Source organism: Carassius auratus, unplaced genomic scaffold, assembly GCF_003368295.1.
Source record: "Carassius auratus strain Wakin unplaced genomic scaffold, ASM336829v1 scaf_tig00006684, whole genome shotgun sequence".
Classification (NCBI taxonomy): domain Eukaryota; kingdom Metazoa; phylum Chordata; class Actinopteri; order Cypriniformes; family Cyprinidae; genus Carassius; species Carassius auratus.
In genome coordinates, this window is record NW_020523777.1 from 92356 (window position 1) to 110736 (window position 18381).

Consider the following 18381-nt stretch of genomic DNA (forward strand, 5'->3'; position numbering starts at 1 on the left):
CGGCCAGGGACCAGAACACCAGTGCCATGACTCCCTCTTCATTGCCCTCTTGGTGGAAGGAGGTCAATCTTAAATACTTCTCCCTCCGCTCCACCATGCTGGTTGGGGAGACATGAAAAGACTTACCGCTGGATCCTTGTGGATGGAGTCCTTCTGTGACGGTTGGGTTTTGGGAAAAACACAAGGAGAGGGTAGGATCCAATTGCAGGTATGGTTTATTGCACAAAAAGGTTAAATACAAAATAAACTGTCTTGAGAGACAAACAAAACAAAACAAAAGAGGGAACCGGATGAATCGGATAGGAAACTCGGAGGAACGAGAAGGTAAGGGGAAGTCTCGGGAGACAAGAACATAAGCACATAGGGTATCGACTCCATACAGATGACAGAGAAAGACACCTATATATAGGGAGACTAATGACAAAGGATTGTCAGCACCTGTGCGATTTAATTGGAGTGCAATTACTGTGAAGACAGAACCAGACTAGAGGAATTAAAGTGCCTATGGTGAAGTGCCTAAGGAGAAGTGAGCTCACTAGGGAACACCCAGGAAAACAGAGACTGACAGCGTGACATCGTGTAGATGACTCATTGTATTCAAAGGCACTGCTCACACACTCACACACACACACACACACACACACACACACACACACACACACACACACACACACATCCTCATAGATGCAAAGAAGTACACAAAGGGTGTGTAATGTTGACTCGCTTTACATGTAATCCTATTTAAAGTGATTGCCAAAGGGGCTAATCTGACATTTGGAGAGCACTTGCAAACAGAAGTGCAGCAGAATGATGAAGATCACCTTCTTTCTGATTCTACTTGCTGTGAGTCACCTTTTATTATCATAATCATCATTGTTAATTATTTTATTAAATCTTTAATGTTAAGTGTTGACTAAACTGTCTAATTGGAGCTTTTAAAAATCTCATATAATAAAACCACAATAAACTACATTATATTTAATAATGGGATTGTTAAGAGCTGATGCTAAAAAAACAAAACACTGCAGACAAATGCAGAAGTAATTAGAATGCATTTAAGATAAATAGCCTACTGCAATTCTCTGTATATATGTCTTTGAAACTTGAAATGAATACTAGAAATTCTTGAAGTATGTCAGTTCTGTGTGAAATATAATTCTTGCGATCACGAAAGAAGTTTGTCATGGTTTAGGCTACTATGCAGCAGTTAGAGAGCATTAAAGTCATACACTTGTTGAGGAGGAACTAAACATGGAACGGATTCGTCCATGGTTTATGAAACACATTTGCTGTTCTTATCAAGTGACATTTCTATGGCAACGGATAACGTTTTTAAGTTATTTGTTTACCTGTGATGTCGCTTCCTTGTGTTTTCCATAGATAGTAAGCGTGGTGTCGGTTACATTGAGTGGTTATAATTTATGAGTTAGAAACCATGCTTTTTCTAAGGACTTCTACACTTTTAAAATAAACATTCCTGGCATTGTGATGGTTCCATGAAGAACCTTTACATCCATGGAATCTTTCCATTCTATAAAAGGTTCTTTTTTTCAAGATTCAAGTTGAAAATGGTTCTTTAGAAAACTAAATGTTCTTCATATTTAGAAAAAAATATTCCAAAATTAATTTAGGAACTTCATAGACAGTGGAGTTGATGGTAGACAAAAATGTTTCTAAGTGCGGTTTCAAAAATTATCAAAAATATTGTTATATTAACCAAATCCAGTTTGATCAAAGTGAACCTAAAAGGGAACCAGTTTAAAGTGACCTCAGTGCTTTCAGATTTCACAATGTAAGTGGAATTAAAAGGGGACATTACACAAGTCAATTGAGCCATACTCAGGCCACTTCATCAAACGTTTAGGGGGATCTGAGACCATTTTGGGTGTTTACTGTCTGGATTGTGCAGAGGAACTAACACCCTAAGCTTCCCATGCTTTCCCAAGTTTTTTAGAGTTTCCCAAGCAAGGAACTTAAAATATATGTCATTTAAAAAGAGTGCATACTGTATTCGCATCATTTTTTATTTTGTTGATTGGACCATCTATAAATTTTGTACATTGAGCGTGAGAAGGTTTAACCCACATGATCTTTATATAACACCTTTGATGTTAGTAAGGCATTCGGTACAATGATGTTTATGGATTGTTGTTTCTCATGTCAACTGTGTTTCTCATTCTTAAAACAAGCTAGACAACATTACAGAGTGTTATTAAAAGAAATTGAAACAAATGTCAATCAATATATTATTTTTTTTATTTCAGCCAAAGTTTATTAGCTTTAAAGAAAGGTATTACCATACAGTGTAAATGTTAAATGCTCATTCCAGGATTTACGATTTCAACAACCTCCTGCGTATTGAACTTTTAATCTATTTGTTTAAACAGTTACAGCACAGCCAGGTAATATGGTTTTTAAATGATAATAATATTATATTTGTGTGCTTAAACATGACAATGAAATAGAAAACTAATTTCTCAAGTATTAAGAAGGATTTCTATTTGTAAGGAGGATTTAGGCAGTGTAGATTCCATAAGCGGGTCTTTATTAAATGGTCTGCTGAAAAAATCCAAATGGTAATCACAACTCGTATTCAGGTCACAGGCTTTGGTCAAAATACAGGCAAAACAGTCCAATGGCAAACAAATCCAAAACAGTAATCCAAAAATGTGAGTCAAAAAGGCTAAAGCAATGGTCATAACAATAATCAGCAAAGGAGACATGAAAAACGCTTAGTAAGGCAGTGAACTGGCAATACTTCGCAATGTGGCATAGCAAACACATGGCTTAAATACAGGGTGACAGGAAATGACAAGACAGGAACTGATGTGGCAGGAACAGGAAGTGGCAGAGTTCAGAATTCAGGTGAAGGCTCCCTCTGGTGGACGGGAGCCTGATCAAACATTAAACTATTGAATATCTTGTTAGTTGAATAATTGTATGTTTATTAATTAGTATTACCCAGTTTTTGTCTATTCACTAGGTTGTTGACGTGGTCTCTTCCAGCAAAAATGATATCAGCAATCGGGAAAAGCGGGTAGGTAATATAAAAGATCAAGTCAGCACATAATATCTCAGCTCACTGTTTCGACACAACTTGTCTCTCAACTTCAAATGCAATAATACAAGACTTAATTCTGATTTAAATACGTTACATCACATAAGTAATGGCATCTTTGAAAAACACCTTATTATCAAACAGAAGTTTAAAAAAAAAATCTGTCTTTCCAAATTGAGTTTGGTGAGTCTCAAAAGGTCACACGTGATCTAATGAGCTTTATGTATTTTATTATTTTAGAATTTAAAGTAACTTAATATATAAAATCTCTTCTGTAAAATTATAAAGGAATTATTTTTTTATTTATTTTCTTTTCTCTCTCTCTCTCTCTTTTTACCCTGTAGCCTGTTTTCCCAGAATAACAGAGTTCCATTTGAATCAGAAGAAGTTTGTCTGTAGCCTTTTTTACAACTGGTCACTCAATACATCTCTCTCTGTCTCAAAGGATGCTGTTCTCATTCGTTCAAAGAGAAGATGGGTTCTGTCCACCATCGATCTGGAAGAGAACATGCCTGGACCATATCCCACTATAGTTACAACGGTAACTTCACCCGATCACTGATCGTTCAGCCTGTTTGTGTTCCTCATAAAATCTTTATTTTCTGTGCTGCCGTATTCGGGATGTTTCATTCGGAGGTTTTATTTTTATAGAGAGCCCACAGGTTTTCATTATAGCACTTGATTATGATACTTGCTAATAGTGTTAGGTGGAGGAACATTATTATGGAGAGCATTTGTTTGACAAATTTAATTGTTACTAAAAGAGAAATACTCATTTGTAAGTCTCTTTGGATAAAAGTGTTAACAAAATGAATAAATGTGAATGTTGAATGTGTACGGACAGTATCTTCACTTGCATTTAGATGACCCCAAAGCTAGAAACTAAAATCCATGTAACTCAATGCCAATTTGGTAAAGTTTGTCCTGAGGTGTCATTTGGTTGATGTAGGCTTAAATGTCATAATGGATTTACAATCTTAATAATGGATGCAAATACATTTATCAACATAAATTATACTGTATGTGATTGTCATGTATTTTTGGTTTAATTGATGCTAGCTGTACAATGACAAAAAGGAGGACACCTCCGTCAAGTTCCGCATCAAAGGACAAGGGGTGACAGAGAAACCATTTGGTTTGTTTACCATTGATGAAAACACAGGGACTGTATACGTACACCGGCCCATCGACAGAGAAGAGTACCCCTTGTTCCACGTAAGACAAATCAAGATTTGTTGAATTTATAATGACACTAATGCAAAACAATACAGTGAAAATCATAGTTTGGACTTATTCAGTTTATATTGATTTTGTTCACTGTGTCTTTTTGTTTCTTTTGTAGGTGGACTTTGATGTGCTGGACAGGAAAACTGATGCCACTGTGGATAAAACACTGTCATTTAATGTAGAAATAAAGGACAAGAATGACAATAGTCCTGTGTTCAATACGAACCCTATCAGCGTACACGTTCCAGAGAACACGCCTGAAGGTTGTGAGAACATGTTACTGCATATATGTGACCCTGGACCACAAAACCAGTCTTATATGTAAATGAAATTGAGATTTATACTTAATCTGAAATCTGAAAATATAAGATTTCCATTGACAAAATTTGAAAAGCTAGAATCTGAGTGTGCAAAAAAATCTAAATACTGAGGAAAAACGCAACCTGTCGTCCAACCAATACGCCTGTATAGGTCTTTGTCCAAATCCCTGAAATACCACCCATCAGAGCGCATACTACATTTGTTCCCCTATCGGCAATAGGACCTTTTCATATTTATGTTTTGTACTATTTTATTTGCGCTTTAATTTGGGTTTCGTGTAGCTTAGTAAGTAGACTATTGCGTTATACATTGATATGTAATCATGTGATCATGGGTTTGATCCCACATAACACACATGCTCATAAAATGTATATGCTCAATAAATCATAATTAAGCATGATTTCTGTGAGGGGTAGATTTGGGGTGGGATTCGGTGTGGTCATTCGAACAAGTAAGCCACCTAGTAAAATATTTACAAATTACTGTGAGATCGGTGTAAAAAGTCCACACATTCCATTTAAATAAACGTGCGTTTTAATTGGTAATGACGTTATACGTCATTTCATGCCAACAGATGCAACACAATACTTGCATTATTTTTATGCCTGCTAGAGGGCGCTTAACTTTAAAACATAGATATAGGATTTAATAAGGTGCTTGCATAAACAACCTATATGATCGTTTTTTTTGTTGGAGGACAGGCTCAGAAAAATCCATAATTTTGACACATATAATGTTTTTTTGGCTATTGCTTTAAATATACCCCAGCAACTTAAGACTGGTTTTGTGCTCCAGGGTCACATAAGAAGATAAAATGTGCAGTTTTTCTCTTATGATGCATTCTTAAATCATAACTTAATATACAGAGACATATGTAGGGGTGACTTATTCTACTTGTCGTGTGTGGTGCTTTCAAAACATTGTTCTGTTTGTTTAAGCATTCAGACCAGCTCAATACAACAACATTGAGTTTGGGGCAGGACTAAACAGTTTTTTCCACCAATGGCAGATGAGGGAGTGGCCTGAATGCTCTGGGGAAAAAAAGTTGCAAAAGCTGTCAGTGGGGCAGTATCAATAGGTACATAATTGTACCTTATTTACCCATAAAGGGTGCAGCTTAGTACCTTGAAGATACACATTATTACCTAAAGTATACATATTAGTAACTAAAAGGTACATACCTTTTGAAACAGTACCACACCAGTGACAGCTTTTGTACCTTTTTTTAAAGTATGGAAATCTGTTTGAAAACATGAATTCTGTTTGGCGACACAGAAATGACACACACTCATAAAAATGCAGTGTTATGATTTTTGGATTTATCATATATTGAGGAATCATATTGTTCTTGATCTTTTCAGATAACATAATTAATTGTAATATTTTATCGTACTATAACTTTTAAAATGTCAAAACCAAAGAAGCAGTCATTGAAACTGTTAAAAATAAATGATAAGCAGAGAGTTTGTGCTCTCTTTCTAATCATTCTTGTTTTCATAGGCATACTCCAAGCAACATTACAAGCTCATGACAATGATGAGAAGGATACTCTTAATTCCCAGTTCAACATGACGGTGGTGTCACAAGACCCTGCCTCACCAAACATTACCATCAGGGACATGCATGGGACAAGTACAGTCCAACAGCTCGCCTTCACAGGATGCTTTGATTATGACGTGAGTAATCGAAGACGAATACATGTTTTCAGCATTTTTCAGTATTTCTCATCTCTTCTGTCTCCCGTATTTTAGAAAGCAAAACAATATAAAGTGCTTGTTGAAGCGAAGGATCAAGGTACACCTCCAATGTCTTCAACTGCAACTGCCATTCTGTTAATCACTGATTCTAACACCCATCCCCCAGAATTCAGTTCGGCCACGGTGAGTCAGGCTAGTCATACAATCCCAGTTTAATATGCATTCTAGAAGGAACTAGAAGGAAGCCATGACTACTGTAGATTGATGTGGGAGAAAAATGTAAACACTGTGAATGTGTGATTCAGTTTAAAAATGTGTTTACACGCATGAGTTTTGAGCTGACCAAAGACAGAAATATTTGGGAAACCTGTGTATATACATACATATATATGCTAATCTTCTGGCAATGTTCATTTGTATCTTTCAACATGCTTGTACAATTGTTTTCCCAGTAACATTTATAGAACATCCGCTCAAGGTTTTAATAATGATCTCAAAACTTTTTTATGTTTTATTCTTTTGTTTGTTTGTTTGTTTCATGTTTCAGAACATTCAAACCTAACATTCCCATTAGATTTGCAAAATAATCAAATGGAATGCTTTTAACATTATTACTTGAGAAATTAAAACATATAAAAATAGACATTTTGAACTCATACTATTTATTATTTCATAACTTAATGGGAACTTTAGAAAAAAGAAAAGAAAAAAATATTTTGTTAGTTGTTTTTTTATCCTTAAATATTTATTTATTTGGCTTATTAATGAATGATATGTGATATGTTACGCTTTGAATAAATTAATATATGTCTCTGTGTGTGTGTATGTGTGTAACAGTACAACACTGAAGTGATGGAAATGGAATTAAAAGAGATTCTAAGAATTGGCATCAAAGACATGGACGCACCAAACACACCTGCTTCAAGAGCGGTGTTCTCCATCACGAAGGGCAATGAGGAAAACAATTATAAGATTGAGACAGACCCCAAAACCAATGAAGGTGTGCTGTCTGTTGTCAAGGTAAATGCCACTGTTGCCTTTAAATATTTCATGCACTTCTTAAAAAAGCTTAAAGTAATAGTAGATACAAAAGAAGATATTAGAGGAATGCTGGTACCAAAGAGTTGCTGCTTCCCATTGACTTCCATGTGTGTGTGTATATATATATATATATATATATATATATATATATATATATATATATATATATATATATATATATATTTATTTTTCAAAACTGTAGAAGTTACTGGGTACCATCAACTGTTTTTTGATGATAGTAGCCATTGCTTATTTTTCAGTTGAATTCATATATATGAAAAACAGACCTGGTTTACACACCTACTTTTCCTTGTTATTTCTTTCAATACACATGCTAGTTCCACATTATGTTCACAAGATGGACATCTTTTAATATGTTTGTATTTTAACAGGGGAAGAATTTCCTGAAAACTGAGATCATAGAGCTGGAGATAGAAGTTGAGAACGAGGAGCCGTTATTTCAGTGTGTTAACGGAAAGCCCGTAACAGGTACCAATCCAAAACCAAACACTGCCAAAGTGGCAGTGAAAGTCATTGATTCGAACGATCCCCCCGTGTTTAAGAATCCAACAGAAAAAGTCTACCGGAATGAAAATGGACCTATAGGAGATGTGCTGTTCGTGCCCGAGATCAAAGATGAGGACTCAGACATTAGCAAACTCAGGTTTGGTTGAGCTTCACAGCATAAATTACTCATCAATTAAAACGATTCATTTTGAGGATTTGTATGCTACTTTAATTTTTTTATTTCCTTTTATTCTATCATGGAATTTAATGTGATATATACAATTTTTAATCAAATTATATGCTAAAATATGTAATGTGTAATAAAATATATTAAATGATATCACTCTTTTGTCTGAGGACCAATTCTCACTATTAACTAACTATTAACTATGTCAAGGGTTAAGGGATCCAAAATATGGTCATGCAGAATAAAATATTAATATGTGCTTTTATAAGTATTAATACACAGCCAATATGCTAGTAATAGGCACGCTAATAAGCAACTAGTTAAGAGTGAGAATTGGTCTCTAAATTAAAGTGTTAACAAAAGAAAATAATAATGCTGACCCTAAACTTTTCAATGATACAGTATATGAAAAAAAGTGTGTGTGTGTGTGTGTATATATATAATTGTATTATGTAGAATGCAAATATAAAATGAATAAAACATTCAGTTTAGTTAACAAAAACAGACTCACACCAGAGATGTAGAGGAAACAGGGCGTTGATGTAACAGAGAGTAAGCGTCTGTATGTGTGTATGTAGGTATGAGATAGTGCAAGACCCAGCCCAATGGGTGAGTGTGGATCAGAAGACAGGAAAGATCACAACAGTTAAAACGATGGACCGGGAGTCTCCATTTGTCAAAAATGGCATCTACACAGTCGAGGTGCATGCTATAGATGATGGTAAGCTTCAACTCTAGTGTATCGATCTGTTCTCATTATGTTCAACACAATCCAAATTTTTGCAAAAACATTGAAATGTATATCTTTTTTTTGTTCTTAAGAACACTAATTTAATCTTAGCTGTTATTGACTTTTTTTCACATGCTGTTCACAGGAGAGCCTCCAGGTACAGGTACATGTACCATTTTGGTCCACCTAGGCGACTTAAACGATAATGCTCCCCAGCTCACCTCCAAAAATACAGTCATGGGTATGAACAAAGTTGATCGTGTGAAGTAATTTATAAATTCATGTAAATATGCCACAGAGTTGCAATTCAAATTTACTTGTTGGTTGGTTGTCTAAAATCTACATGTAAAAATTAAGTATATATTTAGAATTTACTTAATATTAATATATCGTTTTCAATTTTATTAATTTATTCTAAGCAAAAGCTGCATCTTTTTCCTGTTATATATTTACTTAGCCTTTGTCCTTTTTTTTTTTTTTTTTTTTTACAGTGATAGCTGGTTTAGACGTGGTGGTTCTTTTAGCAGATTTCCCAGCTAAGATCAGCCTGACCAGCTCAAAAGTTGCCAAAACCATTTTAAAACTAGCATGGGAGACCAGCCAAAGCATCCCTCAGATGCAACTTATGCAAACTTAGCAGTTTTTTTTCTGTAAGGAGTTGTTCAGCTTTGCTATAGCAATAGACATCTTAAATACACCACAAGTCTCAATGCACAGAAGTTTAAGCACCTTCAGTAAAAGTCTATGGGATTTCTGGTGGTTTGGGTAATCTGGTTTACAAAAATCAGAAGTCAGATCAGTAAGAAAAGACATAGCAACTAATTTCAGACCATTCTGAAAGTCTGGGTCGAGTTTGGTGGTTGTAGCTAGGTTTTAGTCTAGGAGGTGCAGTTCATGAAGTTCAACCCATCAAGCCATGCTGCTCTCACACTACACATAATTTCTTACAAAGAGCAGATTACCTATGGTATGAAACAAGGTCTCAGCATTCACATTATATTAAACATGTAAATTTTTAAAGAAATGCAAACAGTAAATACAGTTATGTGGCTCTTTAATGTGTCTGGACAGATTGTTGTGTTGTTTCAGATTGCATAATGTCTTTACATATGTACTTTGTGGCGAGGGGGGCGTGGTTTGGCGTAATCTGCAACGGGAGAGAGACGAGGGAGCAGAGCGAGGCGTAAGTAGGTCAAGTGCAAATAACGAACACGTGTGTTTGATTGCAGTAATTGGCGTGGAGAGACCGGATATAAGCCGAGTCACCGCAGAGAGAGAGAGAGAGAGAGACGCTGGGACCTTGTACTGCACTGGGAAGCCTCAGCAGTGAAATTGAAGTTATGGACTGTGATTGAGCAGTATTTTGCTGATTATGCCAAGATGGCATCGTGATTTGTTTTATATGTTAAATAAATGAGCGTCCCAGCAACAAGCCGACCCCTGCCTTCTTCCTTCCTATTAAGACTGTGTTGAACCTTGTTACACTGGTGCCGAAACCCCGGGAAGGAAGAAGAGCATCGCCACCATGCAATCTCCGTCAGGTATGCCATTTGCGGACATCATCCAGTCGCTCGCCGGTCTTCATCAGGAACAACACCAACACATGCTGGCGATCAAGGTGGAGCAGGACAAACGCTTTGAGGCGCTCCTCCGGGCCCAGCATGAAGACTGCGAGCTGTTCCGGAGCTGGGTAGACCGGATGGTCCGGGCCACCCCCTCGTTCAAAGACAATACATCTCCTCTGCCGCTCAACAAGATGGGGCCTCAAGATGATCCGGAGGCCTTCCTGGACCTGTTTGAGAAGTCGGCAGAGGCTCGAGGGTGGCCCCCCGCGGACTGGCCCCTGCGGCTCATTCCCCTGCTGTCCGGAGAAGCGCAGGTAGTAACTCACCAACTGCCAGTCCAAACCTCCTGGCCTACCAGGACCTCAAGCGTGCCATCCTCCAGCAGGTCGGTCGGACCCCGGAGCAACATTGCCAGAGGTTCAGGACTCTGACCCTGGAAGAGTCAGGCCGGCCCTTCGTGATGGCACAGCAGCTCCGGGACTCCTGCAGCAAGTGGTTGATGGCCAACAGTAGCGACGTCGAGGACGTGATCAATCGTGTGGTACTGGAGCAGTTCGTGGCCAAGCTGCCGAGGAAGACTGCACAGTGGGTCCAGTGCCACCGCCCGACGTCACTGAACCAGGCCATCCAGCTGGCGGAAGACCAAATGGTGGCGTGTCCAGGGGTCGGCGACCTCTTACCATCTGCCTCTCTCTCTCCCTCTCTTTCCTCCCCTCCCCTCTCTCTCTCCAAATCTGTCCCTCTCCCCAGGTCCCGTGGAGGGCTTCCGCCGAAGCTAGCCCCGAGGTGGAGGACAGGTTACGGGGCCGAACCAGCAGCAAGGCCCAGGGCTCCTCCCAGGGGTGGGAGTCCGCCCACGGGATCCTTTCCCCAAGCCAAGCCCTCTCCGCTCTCTCCTCGCCAATCGCTTGACCTACTTCCTGCCGCCAGGGTGGCAGTAAAGTCTGGGCCTGCCTGTTGGCGCTGCGGGGAACCAGGGCATTTTATTGAAAGGTGTCCGTTGATGGAAGTGGGGACGTTGATCCGGGTCCCCGACGTGCCAAAGGCTGCCCTCGATCAAGCTGGCCTATACCAAATACCAGTGAGTATCAAGGGGGGTACATATCAGGCTTTGGTGGATTCAGAATGTAACCAAACCTCCATCCATCAAAGTCTGATTCATCCGAGGGCATTGGATAATAGCCGCATGGTTAAGGTTCGGTGTGTACATGGGGAAGTGGTGAATTATCCTATTTTGCCTGTGGATATAAAATTTAGGGGAGAAAAACATAGAATTGAGGTGGCAGTTAATCCGCACCTCAGACATCCGTTAATTCTGGGTATGAATTGGCCCTCGTTTAATAAATTATTGGAGTATTTGTGTTAGGATGTCTCTTGGGGGAAACGAGAGAAGGCTAGAGTAGTGGTTGCACAGGTGGGAGAGGCTGAACCAGAACCTCCGGAGCCTGTTGCAGGGGAACCGAGTGCTCTCGAGCGGAACATCCTCCCTGAGCGCGATGATTTTCCCCTGGAACAGTCCCGCGATGACACGCTGAAAAATGCCTTTGACCAGGTTTGTTCTATCGACGGCAGCTTCACCACCCTGATCAACCGCTCTCTTATCCTTATTTTTCAATTTTAAAAGATAAGTTGTATCGGGTGATCCAAGACGCCCAGACAAAGCAAGATACAGCCCAGTTATTAATACCTAAAAGCCGTCGGGAAATGCTTTTCCAGGCGGCTCATTGTAATCCAATGGCTGGGCATTTAGGGCAAGCGGCTACACTAAACCGTCTCATGGCCCGCTTCTTCTGGCCGGGCATTCACGAGAATGTGCGCAGGTGGTGCGCGGCTTGTCGTGAATGTCAGTTGGTGAATCCACCGGCCACCCCAAAAGCACCATTGTGCCCCCTACCATTAATGCAGGTCCCCTTCGAACGAATTGGCATGGACCTCATGGGGCCATTAGAGCGGTCAGCACGGGGACATCGCTTTGCATTAGTTCTGGTGGACTATGCAACGCGATATACTGAAGCAGTGCCTCTCCGCACTATTTCCGCTAAGAGTGTAGCGAGTGCACTGTTTCAATTAATCTCCCGGGTGGGGATCCCAAAGGAGATCCTCACCGACCAGGGCACGGCGTTTATGTCACGTACTATTCGCGAGCTTTACGAGTTATCGGGCATTAGATCGATTCGAACAAGTGTCTATCACCCACAAACAGATGGGCTGGTCGAACGATTTAATCGCACGTTAAAATCCATAATTCGTATGTTCGTTCAAGAAGACGCCAAAAATTGGGATAAGTGGCTAGAACCCCTCTTGTTCGCTGTACGGGAGGTCCCGCAAGCACGGGTTTTCCCCCTTCGAGCTTCTTTATGGGCGCCAGTCCCGCGGGGTCCTCAACGTCCTTAAAGAAACTTGGGAGGACGGACCTTCTAATTGTAAAAACGAAATTCAATATGTCATGGACTTGAGAACAAAACTCCACACGTTGGGGCGGCTGTCAATGGAGAATTTGTTGCAGGCTCAAGACAAACAGAGTCGTTTGTACAACATGGGGGCTAGACTACGTCAATTTGCACTGGGAGATAAAGTGCTTGTATTACTCCCTACGTCTAGTTCAAAGTTACTCGCGAAGTGGCAAGGACCCTTTTAGGTCACACGGCGGGTTGGGGATCTTAACTACAGTATGAGGTAGCTCGAACGGATAGGGGAGGGGCACATCAAATATATCACCTCAACCTGCTAAAAAAATGGTCTGAGGCGGAATCAGTGATGCTGGCGACGGTAGTGAGTGGGGAGGAGGATCTCGGTCCAGAAGCGAGTTCAATTCACAATCTCTCACTCTGGCCCCTGGAGGAGACCACCTCTCGCCCTCGCAGCTCACTGATATAAAGTCCATCCAATCAGCCTTTGCTGATGTGTGCTCGCCCCTGCCTGGTCGAACAGATCTCATTCAGCACCATGCTGAGACCGAGCCGGGCGTGGTAGTTCGCAGCCGGCCGTATAGATTGCCTGAACATAAAAAAAGGTGGTTCAAGGGGAGTTAGAGGCAATGCTAGAAATGGGAGTAATAGAAGAGTCCAACAGTGACTGGGCGAGCCCAATAGTCTTATTGCCTAAAACAGACGGCTCCGTGCGGTTCTGTGTGGATTATAGAAAGGTGAATGCTGTGTCGAAATTCGACGCATATCCAATGCCCAGGTTGGACGAATTGCTTGATCGACTAGGCACTGCTCACTTTTACTCGACGCTGGACTTAACTAAGGGTTATTGGCAGATCCCCTTGTCTCCCATGACCAAAGAAAAAACAGCTTTCACCACGCTGTTCGGTTTACTCTTCCGTTCGGGTTATTCGGGGCTCCAGCCACTTTTCAGTGTCTGATGGACAAAATTCTCCGTCTGCATGCTGCATATGCCGCCGCCTACCTGGATGACATCATCATCTACAGTGGGGATTGGCAGCGACATATGCAGCATTTGCGAGCGGCCCTGAAGACGCTGAGGAGGGCTGGGCTTACGGCTAATCCAAAGAAGTGTGCAATTGGGCGGGTGGAAGTAAGATATCTGGGTTTCCACTTTGGTCATGGACAGGTGCGTCCCCAAATTGATAAGACTGCAGCAGTTGCAACGTGTCTAAGGCCTAAGACCAAAAAGGAGGTTAGACAGTTCCTGGGGCTAGCAGGTTATTATAGAAGGTTTGTACCTAATTTTTCGGATACTGCTAGCCCGCTGACTGACTTAACTAAAAAAGAGGCACCAGATACAGTCCAGTGGACGGAGCAGTGCCAGCAGGCTTTCACCCAGATAAAGGCTGCTCTGTGTGGCGGACCACTCCTGGATGCTCCTAACTTTTCTCTCCCCTTTATCTTGCAGACAGACGCGTCAAACAGAGGGTTGGGCGCAGTCCTGTCCCAGGAGGTGGAGGGGGAAGAACGGCCGGTGCTGTACATCAGTCGGAAGCTCTCTAAGAGAGAGACGATGTACAGCACCATAGAAAAAGAATGTCTGGCTATCAGATGGGCTGTTCTTACCCTCCGCTATTACCTCCTGGGGCGGGAGTTCACCCTCTGTTCGGACCACGCTCCCCTGCAGTGGCTCCACCGCATGAAAGATACCAACGCGCGGATCACCCGGTGGTATCTCGCTTTACAACCTTTTAAATTTCAGGTGATCCACAGGCCGGGTGTACAGATGGCTGTGGCTGACTTCCTCTCCAGGAGGAGGGGGGGAGGCTGCAGGCCGGACGGCTCCCCGGCCAGAGTCGGGCGGTGGGGGTATGAAACCCGAGGGGGGCGTGGTTTAGCGGAATCTGCAACAGGTGAGAGACGAGGGAGCAGAGCGAAGCATAAGTAGGTCAAGTGCAAATAACGAACACGTGTGTTTGATTGCAGTAATTGGTGTGGAGAGACCGGATATAAGCCGAGTCACTACAGAGAGAGAGAGAGAGAGAGACACGCTGGGCCCTCGTACTGCACTGGGAAGCCTCAGCAGTGAAATTGAAGTTATTGAATGTGATTGAGCAGTATTTTGCTGATTATGCCAAGAGGGCATCGTGATTTGTTTTATATGTTAAATAAACGAGCGTCCCAGCAACAAGCCTACCCCTGCCTTCTTCCTTCCTATTAAGACTGTGTTGAACCTTGTTACATACTTAAAGTGCAACATGAACATGAATGAACATCAGACCTTATTTTATTTCAACCGTGAAAAGATGTCAGTACATACAAGTTTAAGTCCACCAAAATTCATCTAAACTCCTCCTCATCAGATGCCACTGCTGAGTTGAGCTCCTTCCAGCATTTCTTCCTATCTTGGTTTTCCACTCCACTATTGTCTTTAGCTGGTTTGTGTGGGATTTGTAAAGCTTTGTAATGATTTGGCTTGGCTACAAATACATTTTTAAATAAATAAGAGATTTTGCTGAATTTTAATGGGGTTATTTCCATCACATCTCAAATTATATGTATGTGTTAACATTCTGTGATGAAAACCCTTTTGGAATACAAAATGCATTATCCTTTTACTTGAAATGGCTATTTTCATTGCTCACACAGTTTGTGTTTTAAATACAATACATAATATTTGCACACTATATGCATATCTTACATGTATATATATGTATATATATATATATATATATATATATATATATATATATATATATATATATATATATATATATTGGATAAGGATCAAATTTAATTTAATTTCAACCTTATAAAATATTTTAGAGCTTGGCATAACTAAAGAAATGATAAAAATTATCATAAAAATAGGTACTCATAAACCAAACAAGTTGAAAATGGTTCTTTAGAAAAACTAAATGTTCTTCACATATTATCAAATATATTATTATATTAACTAAATCCAGTTTGATCAAAGTGAACATAGAAGGGAACCAGCTTAAAGTGACCTCAGTGCCTTTGGATTTCACAATGTAAGTGGAATTAAAAGGGGAAATTACACAAGTCAATTGAGCCATACTCAGGCCACTTCACCAAACGTTTAGGGGGATCTGAGACCATTTTGGGTGTTTACTGTCTGGATTGTGCAGAGGAACTAACACCCTAAGCTTCCCATGCTTTCCCAAGTTTTTTAGAGTTTCTCATGCAAGGAACTTAAAATATATGTCATTTAAAAAGAGTGCATACTGTATTGGCATCATTTTTTTATTTTATTTATTGAACCATCTATAAATGTTGTACATTGGGCATGAGAAGGTTTAACCACAGTATCTTTGTATAACACCATTGACGTTAGTAAGGCATTCGGTACAATGATGTTTATGGATTGTTGTTTATATATATATATATATATATATATATATATATATATATATATATATATTTTTAGACAAAGTTTATGAGCTTTAAAGAAAGGTATGACCGTACAGTGCATATGTTTAATGCTCATTCCAGGGTTTATGATTTCAATAACCCCCTGTGTATTGTAAACTATTTGTTTAAACAGCAGAGTAATGTTATATGGTTTTTATACCATAATAATATTATATTTGTGTGCTTAAACATGACAATGAAATAGAAAACTAATTTCTCAGGTACTAATAAGGATTTCTAATGAATATCTTGTTTGTTTAGTAATTGTATGTTTATTAATTAGTATTACCCAGTTTTTGTCTATTCAATAGGTTGATGACGTGGTCTCTTCCAGCAAAAATGCTATCAGCAATCGGGAAAAGCCGGTAGGTAATATAAAAGAAAAAAACAAGACATAATATCTCAACTCACTGTTTCGATACAGCTTGTCCCTCAACTTCAAATCCAATAATACAAGATAATGAAATAATACAAGACTTAAATTTGATTGAAATACACGTTACATCACGTAAGCATCTTTGAAAGACACCTTATTATCAAACAGAAGATTAAAAAATATGTCAAAATCTTCAGGCTTCATCCTTAAGGTCTTTCCATATTGAGCTCAGTGAGTTCTACAAGGTCATACATGATCTAATGAGCTTTATGCATTTTATTATTTTATATTTTAAAGTAATAAAGTAACTTAATATATCAACTCTATTCTGTCAAATTATAAAGGAATTATTATTTTTTTATTTATACTCTATACTATTTTTCTTTTCTCTCTCTCTCTCTTTTAACCCTGTAGCCTGTTTTCCCAGAACTACAGAGTTCCGTTTGAATCAGAAGAAGTTTTTTCTGTAGCCTTTTTACAACTGGTCACTCATTACATCTCTCTCTGTCTCAAAGGATGCTGTTCTAATTCGTTCAAAGAGAAGATGGGTTCTGTCCACCATCGATCTGGAAGAGAACATGTCTGGAACGTATCCCGCTATAGTAACAACGGTAACCACCCCATCACTGATCGTTCAGCCTGTTTGTGTTCCCCATAAAATCCTTATTTTCTGTGCTGCTGAATTCGGGATGTTTGGGTAAGGTTGTATTTTTATAGGGCCCACAGGTTTTCATTATAGCACTGGATTATGATACTTGCTAATAGTGTTAGGTGTGTTAATAGTGTTTTGTTTGACAAAAATAATTGTTACTAAAAGAGAAATACTCATTTGTACTGTAAGTCTCTTTGGATAAAAGTGTTAACAAAATGAATAAATGTGAATGTTAAATATGTACCGACAGAATCTTCACTTGCATTTAGATGACTCCAAAGCTAGAAACTAAAATCCAAGTAACTCAATGCTAATTTGGTAAGGTTTGTCCTGAGGTGTCATTTGGTTGATGTAGGCTTAAATGTCATAATGGATTTACAATCTTAATAATGGATGCAAATACATAAATCATCATAAATTATACTGTATGTGATTGCCATGTATTTTTGGTTTAATTGATGCTAGCTGTACAATGACAAACAATTGGTTTGTTTAGCATTGATGAAAACACAGGGACTGTATACGTACACCGGCCCATCGACAGAGAAGAGTACCCCTTGTTCCACGTAAGACAAATCAAGATTTGTTGAATTTATAATGACACTAATGCAAAACAATACAGTGAAAATCATAGTTTGGACTCAGTTTATATTGATTTAGTTCACTGTGTCTTTTTGTTTCTTTTGTAGGTGGACTTTGATGTGCTGGACAGGAAAACTGATGCCACTGTGGATAAAACACTGTCATTTAATGTAGAAATAAAGGACAAAAATGACAATAGTCCTGTGTTCAATACGAACTCTATCAGCGTACACGTTCCAGAGAACACGACTGAAGGTTGTGAGAGCATGTTACTGCATATATGACCCTGGACCACAAAACCAGTCTTATGTGTAAATGAAATTGAGATTTACACATAATTTGAAAGATTTCCACTGACAATATTTGAAAATCTAGAACCTGAGGGTGCAAAAAGAATCGCAACTTGAAAATTGCAACCTGTCTCCAACCAATACGCCTGTATTGGTCTTTGGCAGAATCCCTGAAATACCACCCATTAGAGCGTATACTACAATTGTGCCCCTATCGGCAATATGACGTTTTAATATTAATGCTATGTCCTCTTTTATTTGCGCTATAATTTGGGTTTTGTGTAGCTCAGTTAGTAGACTATTGCGTTATACAATGATATGTAATC

The 18381-nt window shown here is 39.4% G+C and overlaps 2 protein-coding genes across 2 annotated transcripts; both read left to right on the plus strand.

Annotated features, from left to right (window-relative positions):
- The first annotated feature begins 756 nt into the window (after positions 1-756).
- Positions 757-9053, plus strand: LOC113071233 (cadherin-like protein 26). Its single transcript, XM_026244597.1, has 11 exons — positions 757-843; positions 2984-3037; positions 3504-3599; positions 4118-4273; positions 4401-4548; positions 6107-6282; positions 6358-6486; positions 7141-7323; positions 7737-8008; positions 8617-8759; positions 8914-9053. Exons 1-11 carry the CDS (start codon positions 808-810, stop codon positions 9036-9038), a joined length of 1518 nt encoding a protein of 505 aa, XP_026100382.1. The 5' UTR covers positions 757-807; the 3' UTR covers positions 9039-9053.
- Positions 9054-9281: 228 nt separating this feature from the next.
- LOC113071238 (putative SCAN domain-containing protein SCAND2P) lies at positions 9282-17946 on the plus strand. Its single transcript, XM_026244601.1, has 5 exons — positions 9282-11414; positions 16467-16520; positions 17047-17142; positions 17680-17749; positions 17873-17946. The coding sequence occupies exons 1-4, from the start codon at positions 10794-10796 to the stop codon at positions 17683-17685; spliced, it is 777 nt and encodes a 258-aa protein (XP_026100386.1). The 5' UTR covers positions 9282-10793; the 3' UTR covers positions 17686-17749; positions 17873-17946.
- Positions 17947-18381: the final 435 nt, after the last annotated feature.

Excerpts from the sequence above, each read along its gene's own strand:
- LOC113071238 (XM_026244601.1), top strand. The coding sequence starts at position 10,794 with ATGGCACAGCAGCTCCGGGACTCCTGCAGCAAGTGGTTGATGGCCAAC. Across the intron at positions 11,415-16,466 it reads CTGGCCTATACCAAATACCA|GTTGATGACGTGGTCTCTTC; the intron begins GTGAGTATCAAG and ends TCTATTCAATAG. Across the intron at positions 16,521-17,046 it reads TCAGCAATCGGGAAAAGCCG|GATGCTGTTCTAATTCGTTC; the intron begins GTAGGTAATATA and ends TCTGTCTCAAAG.
- LOC113071233 (XM_026244597.1), top strand. The coding sequence starts at position 808 with ATGATGAAGATCACCTTCTTTCTGATTCTACTTGCT. Across the intron at positions 844-2,983 it reads TCTTTCTGATTCTACTTGCT|GTTGTTGACGTGGTCTCTTC; the intron begins GTGAGTCACCTT and ends TCTATTCACTAG. Across the intron at positions 8,760-8,913 it reads GGTGCATGCTATAGATGATG|GAGAGCCTCCAGGTACAGGT; the intron begins GTAAGCTTCAAC and ends TGCTGTTCACAG.